The 10,474-nt window shown below is 41.9% G+C and overlaps 1 protein-coding gene across 1 annotated transcript; it reads right to left on the reverse strand.

The window, feature by feature from the left end:
* Positions 1–2,455: 2,455 nt before the first annotated feature.
* LOC136753152 (transcobalamin-1) lies at positions 2,456–4,750 on the reverse strand. The gene is made up of 4 exons (XM_066709019.1): positions 4,581–4,750; positions 4,051–4,192; positions 3,369–3,493; positions 2,456–3,033 (listed from the first exon to the last, which is right to left on the reverse strand). The coding sequence occupies exons 1-4, from the start codon at positions 4,645–4,647 to the stop codon at positions 2,972–2,974; spliced, it is 396 nt and encodes a 131-aa protein (XP_066565116.1). The 5' UTR covers positions 4,648–4,750; the 3' UTR covers positions 2,456–2,971.
* Positions 4,751–10,474: the final 5,724 nt, after the last annotated feature.

The raw sequence follows: 10,474 nt of genomic DNA on the forward strand, positions 1-10,474 counted from the left end.
GGAGTTGAGGAGGGAGGAGATGAAGGGGAGTAGATCAGGAGCAGTTGCTTGGAGGAGGCGAGTGAGGAGAGGGTCCAGGGCGCAAGTTGGAGTTTTGTGACCAAGGAGGAGAGAGGAAAGTTCAGAGTCCGAGAGAGGTGAAAATGAAGAAAAGGAAGCTTGATCGGTGCGAGACTTGGGGTGGGATGGGAGGGGAGGGGGGACTGTTGAAGAGCTTGTGGATGTCTGTGATCTTGGAGGAGAAGAAGGAGGCAAAATCATCAGCAGTGAGAGATGAAGGAGGAGGAGGGGGAAGGGGGCGGCGAAGAGGGAGAAGGTGGAGTAGAATTTGCGGGGGTTGTTGGCAGAGGATTCAAAGAGTGATTGGAAGTAAGATTTCTTGGCTGAGGTGAGTGAGGAGCCGAATGTGGACAGTAGAGAGCGGTAGAGTTCGAGGGCAGCTGGGAGCGGTGCTGCTTTATCCGGTGACACAAGAAGCCATGGCTATTGTTTATTTCTGTTATTTGAGGCTATATGACAAGAACATTGTCTTCTAGTCTTTCAGCCTTTTGGAAAACATCCTTTCACAACTTGTAGTACCACAGTCACTGACAGACTCTATAGAACAGCTGCTCAGACATCCCCAGACGTTCTTGTACTGAAGCATCTCTGGGACCACTGGACTTTTATGCACCCTGTGTAGTTCTGCTCAACTCCAGAAAATATGGCTTAATTAATGACATGCTGTTAGACTTTGATGGCCCTTGAACTTCACTGGCGGATGAAGGGTACCAAAAGAAATCCCCTAATCCCGCTATGAAGCTTGACCACCCTTGTCACACACCATGGGGCACAGGAACAGGGGGACCCAGTTGCAGTGCTGAGAGGGATGGTCAGACAAGCGTGGGTCGGGTACCGGCAGAACAGGGCAATCAAGACAAGGCAAAGATGTGGTCGTGGTCACAAGCAAGGGTCAGGCGATCAGGCAAACAGAGTAATGAGGAAAGATTGGGAGGTGCAGGGCGAATGGGAGCAGAGGGTGATTGAACAAAGTGCACATGAGTTTCAGGAATGTTGATTGAATGATTGAAGGGAGCTGGGAAAAGTGAGTGGTAAGGAACGGTAATGACATGTAGTGGGAAAAGGTGGAAATGCTTTAGACTGGTTTAGAGTGCTGGGCTGTAGTCATGACATCCCCACTGGCCCCCCCCTCTTGTCACTCCAATTTTCGGGAGAAATTTTTACAGCGGAATTACCATGCTTTAAAGGTTTAATCTGTAGTTTGTAGGTGTAGGTTAAAATACTGCGTGTAAAAAAAAAGTCTTAAGTGACCCCTCTGTGAAAAGTCAGGCTCATTCGAAGCTACGGCTAATTTATGCGTGAAGTCACACCATGACAAGCTCACTGTGTCTCAAGCTGTTTTGCTGCATTAGCACTAACGAAAACCCATTACCGATAATAAAGCACCAAGAGGAGAGATACCCTGGTAAATAGTTGTGTCATATATGTCTGCATATTAACAAATTAATTATTACTAATAATATCTAAATGCATGCACAGTAATATATTGTATCCATTATTATTAATCTAATTATACCATTGCTTACCATGCATGACAATTATGCACAATTATTAATCTGTCATTGAACGCCAGTGGCTTACAGCAGTGAATTTCCTGATGTGAGTTTCTTTTTTTTCCTAAACGGCCTAGTAACAAATAACCTTTTTTTCCATCTTATAAGCAAACGGATGTGAATAAAACTTTCAGGAAATATTTAGAAAAAGTATAGGTATACCCATAAATGTACAAAAATAAAATGATGACACGCTCACTGTCAATCAGCTGGTTAAACTGGAGTGCAGATGGCACTTAGTCACCCCCATTCCCCGGGGTTGCATTGCATCATCACCCCCTCCCCCACCCCACCCAATGCTGTGCCACCCCAAGAATAAGTACTGGACCCCCCTGGCCACCCCATTACACATTGTCTGGAATCGCCACTGATTGGAGGAAAACAATTTTTTTTCTGTAACAAAGGAGTGTTAGTAATACAGCAGCTGACTGGTTTCCTGATGCTATGTGGCCCAATGTCTCTCTTTTATGCAATGAAACACAACTGTAACGGTTGGTGCCGTGTTGTGTAAATCAGTATACGTGTTGTACGATTTCGTGGCTGCATATTCCCACACAACCACAGCTGGAAAGAAGTCTCCTTGAAGTCTGTGACCTGTGATGTGCTTTTTATATTCCTTCCATTCCAGAAAATGCTACATATCCGCACTACATCTTCCTTTATTTATTTTTGGTTTCAATTTATTCCATTGATTAAAAGCAATGAATGCAAGGATTCTCAACCCTTAACCACAGACCTCCCAGATCCTCAAGTATTACCCATGTATTACTGATGAACTGAAACTTATAGACCAGTTATTATTACCTCAATACGATTATTTTCAGAGGCAAGACACAGTCAAGTCACGTGTGCAATATTCATTTATTTGTGACAGAGTTAATGTAAAATTAATATTTGATTATAATTCTAAAACAAGTAATATTAAGCTTCTGCTGAGTTACAGAAAATAAGTGGATAATACCCATTTCCTCTCCTCCTCACACAGAGCAATTGTGGTCAATCTGCTCAGCTGGCAGCCGGGTGTGTCTCTCTCTTCTTCCTCCTGTCCTCTGTTGTTGTTCCTTCTTTTTGTTCTTTGTTCAACACATGAATGCACTAATTAAGGTTAGACTGCAGGCTGTTATTTTAATATGTGGAAATTTGGGATAGTGTGCCCTCCGGTGGATAGATAGGAGGGAGAGACACAGAGAGAGGCAGAGAGCAGACAGATGTAATCAGGGTGCCAGAAAGCAGCCAGGAAGACTGACAAGTGACACACCTGTAAGAAATGCTTATACCTGCTTGAGAAATGTTTATATGTGAGAGTTGAGGAAAGTGGATAGATGGATAGGTGCATAGATATTGATACTGCAGTTAATTCAATAGGTGGTGAAGTTAAAGATGACGGTTTCATTGGGATTTGGGATGTAACACCCGACACCTGTGAAGACAAGGGTGAAAGGGGAGGAGGAGAAAGAAAACATGTTGTTCACGGTAAAGAGAACAAATCTTTAAATATTTGACTTCTACTACTTTATCAACCTCTATAGTGTGCATCCCGGATGGCAGAGGCATAGATGCAAATGTCAGCTCAGCACAAATGGTGCTAGTGATTGCTGGTATAGGAAGGGAGAGACAGAAAAGAGAAAAGGAGACGGCGACGTAGACAGGCTGTCAGTGTGAGATCTTTCAGGGCTACATGGTCAATATGTGTTTACAGGTTCAGCACAGCAAACTGCAGCTACAGTCTCTCTCAGCAGGGTTAGTGTGACTCACCCACATCCAGGGGGGTGTTAGGGGCCTTCAGCAGCTCCCAGTAAGTGTGATCAGTGTTGCTTCCAGCCACTCCGTTCACACTGACCAGGAAAGGGCCGTAGTTAGGGTCCTCTTTGGTCTTAAACCTGCAAGAGCACATGAGCTGATGTCATTGGCAAGCTGCACTACTCATTGGTAATTATATAAACTTGGCTATAGAGCAGATCCACCTCTCCCCCCTCATACAGTATATGACCTGAGCACACAGTGGATGTACATGGTCCCTCATAATTTGCATTGTAAAGCTGCTGAATGCACAGTTAAAAACTCCATCTCTCGAATTTCAACACATACCAAGTGTAATTCTAATATTCTGTGTAATATAGAGAATATATGTATATTCATTTAATGTTAACAGTATTCTTATTGTGTCGACCTTATTTGTGTCTTTTTTCTTCATTGTTATATTCATGTAAGTGTGTAAATGTGTGATGTGATTGGTCAGCTGCTACACTTACTTTCCCCTTTCTTGAAAATCAATAAGTGATATGGTAGTACAAGTTCTTCAGTATGCTGGCACTTCTGCATACACCGTAATTTCAAAATAATACAAAGTCACGCTGCTGGACATTGATTGGTATATTGGAGTTCTTATTTCTGTGTCCTTGCTGTAAACACCTCCTTCCCGACCAGCTGTCCACACCTGAATTTTTTGGGGTTGGCCTTGTTTATTTTCCTCATCGCCCCCAGCAGGACAGCCCTATATGGGATGGTGGTTTTGAATCTCAGCGTTGGGCTTCTGTTGATGGCATTCTGCACTACCAGTGTGACCTGATAGTCTGTGTCTGTAAAAGAAGAAAGGCATGGTTGAGCCTGTAAGTCCAGGTCATAGACAGACCCAGTAAAAGGATTTGTGATTTATTGTGTTTTCCCTCAGAAAACACAGGGCTTGTGTTCATTTTATACATACAGCCTTTCACCCTTTGAGTTTATGTGAATACTTGAATTACTTTGAATGTACAGAAACAATCTCAGGTGACATTAAGGAAAAAGTTATACCCAGTGAAAACATTTTTAGATAAACTGCATTATTCTCTACTGATCATTTTTCTTGCTGTCCAATCAGTCTGCACTGTTGTTGTCAGAGTAATATCGATGTGGCCCCTCCGCTGTGTGTCCCCTTCTGTCTGAAACAGAGTATTGTCAGGTCCTGAGTCTCGTGGGATCTCTTACCTGGCTGAGCAAGGAGCACTGGAAGCAGCAGCAGAGCGGAGAGGAGCAGTGTCACCGTCGGAGCCATCTTGTCAGCAGCTTCTGTCTACATTATCGAAACACACAAGGTTTTTATACCGTCTCTGTTGTCACTGATCTGAAGCAGGAAGAGGCGTTCGGAGATGCAATTCTATCGTACTGACTCCAGATTAGTCATATTGGTACACGAGGCTTGCTGTCTGGGGCAGAACTTGAATTTCCAAAGTATGAAGGACATGCAGTCAAACTGGAATTTAAAATGTTGTTACCTTAATAAAATATTTTAAATGATATCCTCCCTGCTTAATTCTGAAACAAAGGATTGTTAGTACTCCAAAAGCTGACTGGTTTCCTGATGCTGTGTGTCCCTCTTTTATGCAATCAAACACGCCTTTAACACTTGGTGCCGTGTTGTGTAAATCAGTGTATGTGTTGTATGAATTCATGGCAGCATATTCCCACATAACCGCATCTGAAAAGAAGTCTCCTTTTAAGTCTGTGACCTGTGATGTGATTTTAATGCTCCTTCCATTCCGGAAAACGCAAACCAGGCGATGCTACATATCCGCACTACATCTTCCTTCCATTATTTTTATTTTTTATTGATTCTGTTGATTAAAAGCAATGAATGCAGGGATTCCTTTAACCTTAACCACAAACCGGCCCCCAGATCCTGAAGTATTACCCATGGGGCCCCCCACCTCACTTATAGCATGTCATCTCATGAAACTCCAATAAAAGTTTGAGTAAAAGAAAGGACTCGAGAGAGTTATCTTCAAAATCTTTCTGCTGACTCACCAGGAAACAAATTTGCATTCAGTGTAGCGATGGAGTTACTAGTAACTTTTAATCCTCTGCTGCCTTTCTGGAGTGACATCACAGGAGTGAAGTATAGACAAATCTGAACATTTTTGTGATGCTTCCTTGTGAGCTCACAGTTATCAGACCCTTTGGAATACCTGAATTGTGCTGATAAATTATAGTATTCGGGGGCAACCTTTAATTATTTATTTCATGTTCTATGGATACTCCACGAGCACCTGGACCAAACTCATGGGCCTCATGGGGAATTTTTATACAGGGAACGGTAAGATGAGCACAGATCAGATCATTGTCTGTCAGTGTGGTTTAACAGAGAGGAATGCTAGCCTTCAACTTTCCCAGAATTGTATTCAAATAAAGAGAGTGACATCAACATACAATATTGTCTTCAGTATCATTTTATTTCACTTTAGAACAGTAGCAGAGACATTCAAGGCAGTTACAAAATAAGAGTTTGTTTTAACCAGAGAGATACACTGAGTGCTATGGTCGACAGACTGAATTTGAGTGCTGTCTGTCCTGGCGGTGTGAACAAGTGCCTTTAGCTCTTCCTTCTGACACCAGCCTGAATACCAGATGCCATTGACAAGAGTCTCCCCAGAGAGTCCAGGTCAGTCTCTGCCATATATTATTTATGAAGCTCAATGAATTTGGTTCTAGGTGTTTTTGATTTGCAGATCACTGAACTGTGTTGGTGAATTTCTTAGTATTGGTATCTTGGTCTGATGGACATTCAGCTCATATTAATGTATGCCTGTTGAGTATTTTTATGTGATTCTTTTATACAGTCACAAAGGGAAATGTCCAATTCCTTAGGAAAACTGTTGTATGAAGCTCTGCTCAGCCTTGTACTGAAATCACAATGGAAACTGATTGACAAGAAATTAGCCAATTTAGCAGGAAATCATAATCACAGTGTCATGTAGACTATACAGCAAGAAAAGATCTTTCAAGGCATCACACCTAACCGACTACAGCCTGATCAATCTTGTGCATCTGGGCATCACACTTTAACAAAATTGGAAGCTGAAAGAATCAATCGGTGCCACAAAGCAGCCAGGAAGACCCACAAGTGACACACCTGTTACAAATGCTTATGGCCACTTGAGTAATTTTAATTTTGAGGAGGTTGGGAAAGTGTGCCCTCTGGTGGATAGATATTGATGTTGCAGTTATTTCTAATCCCAGGTGGTGAACCTCAGGATGATGGTTTCATTGGGCTCCGGGATGTAACACCCGACACCTGTAAAGACAAGGAGGAGGAGGAGGAGGAAGAAAACGTATTGTTAATCGTCAAGGGTTTCTATAAGACAAATTACATATTAGAGGTCTCGTCTGTGCAGAGTCAGGTATCGTTTTGATTGGGACCACAAAACCAGCCAATGAAATGTGTTTTCTGGCACAATGCAAAAATGCACTTTTGTTGATGTTATTGTTGTTGTTGTTTAACTATGGAGAGTCCGTATCGCTCATTCTGATTTCAAAATCTTGTTAGGAAGTGGGTGGACAGTTTATATTAATAAAAGCAGAATTTAAAACATGGCATTTAAACAAAACAATTACACTTTAGGAATTGGGAGGCGAGGGTCAATTCACCACAGCTGTTCTCAGGGCAGACTTTGCAATGAGCATTAAACTGCTTCAAGCCCTTGGAAAGCATTTTTAAATAGAGAACGGACGCATTTAGAGGAACATGAGTGGGTATAATACTACTACTAATACAACATAATAATAAAAATAATAAAATAATTATCATTATTTTTCCAGTAAACATGTTCCCTTGGCTGAGGCTTGCTAGATTGGAAGAGTGAGAATCTTATTTGTCCATTAATAATAATAATTACAATAATAATAGCAGTAAATAAAAACAGTCACTGTCAGCAGGGGTTAATGTGACTCACTCAGCTTCAGTGGGGTGTCCTCTCTTATCTCAAACCTGCAGGAGCACATGAGATGATATCATTGGCGAGCTGCACTACTCACTGGTATTTATATCACCTTGACTATAGAGCTGGAGATCCCCCACCCAGTTATCGCATTTCTGTCTGGTGTCAGGAATGAAACAATCTGAAGCTGGGGAAATTCCACCATAGTAAAAATGCCAGTGTCTCCAAATGTCCTCGGGTGTTGTCCTGATTCATAGGAAGTGGACACAATTGGCTTAGGGTAGGGGGTCTCTTGTATCAACAGCATAGCAAAAGCTATTGACACAGATGAGTGATGAGCCTGTTTAACCTGTTTTTTTGGGGGGTGGTGATTGAATCACCTTCATGAGAGGTACAGGTGAGGCTCCATTGTCACCTTGTATGCTATTAGTTAGCTTCTGTTGTCTACTCTGGTGGGTGAGGTGGTTACCCTGGAAGGTGGGGCTGAACAGAGGTTCAACTCATAAAAATTGAGTTGTTTATCAAGTCTTCAATCAGTTTTGCCTTTGCTGTACTTGTATGCTGTGATCTGCATTTTCTTCCTTAATACATGTAGGTGAGTGTTACTAGCCAATTATTTCTTACAAGTTTGATTCTTGAACTGGCTACACTGTGTGACCTTGAAATTCACTTGATGAACCATATCTTAATAAATATTGGCTGAAAAAAAACTGTGACGCAAATAACAAATTGGTGGTGATATCAACAGAACATATCATACATTTTTTATTTGAAGTCAAACATGGTAGTAGGCTTAATGGGTACATGGGCTTAATAGGTACACTTACCCTAGCTTTTGTGTTTAACAATGCATAGTACACTCCTGTTCTCACCCACGTCCTTCATCAGGTGATATTTCATATTGTGCCAAGAGGGGTTGCACAATATTTATCCTGGATCTGGATTGCTGTAGTTGAGCTTTATGTCATCATTTGGTGTTATTGTGAGGTTATAATTGAGATTGGCATCAGTCTTTCAGTCTTTTATGATCCCTCTACTGTGTGCACTCTGGGCTTGTGATCAGGAAGACAAACAGACGGCCTCACCTGTCAGAGGATACAGGCTGCCTATTGTCCTCATCTCTCACACTCTGGTGATGTTGGTTGTACTGGTGAGCTGGGCTGAAAACAACAACAGGCAAATTCAAATTGGCGTGTGTGCAAAAGTGGGGAAATAATTGACTGCCTCACAATCCGGCCTGTACCACCCTATTATTGTCAGGAACTGCCCTCAGTGGAAACCTTTATTTAAAGGCTCTTTAAGGTAGACATGGCATAGCACGTGCTCAGCTGCACTCCCCTGGGAGTTACCATGTGGTGAACTTCAGAATAATTTCATCAGTGGCTTTTAGGATGTAAGAACCAATCCCTGCAGAGCAAAGAGAAATAATTAAATGCAGCAGCCCGAAATCGGATTCAGAAGTTTCCCCTAATTGTCTGAGAGCAAGATGTTTCAGCTTAATCTCTTCTTACATTTGTAAGAATGTATAGTATTGATCAGCAACTACACTACATGGTGAAAAGTATTTGAACACCCCTTCTAGTTAGTGGATTCGGCTATTTCAGCAACACCCATTGCTGACAGCTGTATAAAATCAAGCACACAGCCTTGCAATCTCATTTAACAATCATTGGCAGTAGAATGGGCTGTGATGTTCAATGTGGCACCGTCATAGGATATCACATTTCCAAAAAGTCAGTTTATCAAATTTCTGTCCTGCTAGAGCTGCCTCGGTCCACTGTAAGTGCTGTTATTGTGAAGTGGAAACTTCTAGGAGCAACAACAGCTCAGTGGCGAAGTGGAAGGCCACACAAGCTCACAAAACAGGACCGCCGAGTGCTGAAGTGCGTAGTGCATAAAAGTTGTCTGTCCTCGTTGCAACAATCACTACCGAGTTCCAAACTGCCTCTGGAAGCAACGTCAGCACAAAAACTGTTCATCGGGAGCTTCATGAAATGGGTTTCCATGGCTGAGCAGCCACACACAAGCCTAAGATCATGCATCCACTATGCCTATGGAGCCGGGCACATTATTGGGGGGGACAATGTAACATTATCTCAACACTGGGGGGGACACATCCTCCCCGCACCCCCTAAACCTACGTCTATGACCATCTGGCAGTCCGAAAGACGAATCTGCGTTTGGCAGATGCCAGGAGAACGCGACCTGCCCGAATGTATAGTGCGAACTGTAAAGTTTGGTGGAGGAGGAATAATGGTCTGGGTCTGTTTTTCATGGTTCGGGCTCGGCCCCTTAGTTCCACTGAACAGAAACCTTAAAGCTACAGCATACTATGAAATTCTAGACATTTCAACTTTGTGGCAGGAGTTTGTGGGAGGCCCTTTCCTGTTTCAGCATGACAGTGCCCCCGTGAACATGCCCATGATGTTGGAATTAGATGCTCGACGAGCAGGTGTCCACATACTTTTGACCATATAGTGTAAATTAAACTTATCCATATTAATTCATTTTGGCTCACACAGGGCCTGTGTGTATCTGACTTTCCGTCTGTGTCTTGAGAAGTCTGTAGCAGACAGAGACACTCAGTTCTCAAAACATTTTATTTATCTTGCCTTGACACTTTCAGGGGATGAGGTAAACATGGCTATATTGATAATGGACCTTAATGTTGTTTCTGAGAGTTGACCACAAGGTTACAGAAGTGGTGCAGTGGAAATGTACCAAAACGTATGACATATTTCATTAACTAAATTGTTGATTATTCAGTAGCCAATATAAACTGTTAGCCTTGCATACTAATCAGTATTTAATGCGTATTCATTGATTCTTTCTAATTATTCCCATATACAGACTTTTCTTTGTTTGCTTTTGAGGTCTTGATCTATAAATAACCACACATATTTTTCCTCTGGGCTCAGAACCTTCGCAGAGTCTGGGGATCCTCCATATCTCTGTCATTTGTTTCTCTATATTATTTTATTTCCATTATACAATAAACATCTTATTGATTCACCATGGTCCTATGGTGTATAGTCTACACATCAGATTTCTTACACATTCAACCGATAAACCCAGTATCACTGAGATGCATTCATGGTTTATTATTAATTTGGGTGTATTCATATTTGTTTTATATTAGGCTTTTATTTTTGATATCTTGATGTATTT

This window comes from Amia ocellicauda, chromosome 1 (assembly GCF_036373705.1).
Source record: "Amia ocellicauda isolate fAmiCal2 chromosome 1, fAmiCal2.hap1, whole genome shotgun sequence".
NCBI lineage: Eukaryota > Metazoa > Chordata > Actinopteri > Amiiformes > Amiidae > Amia > Amia ocellicauda.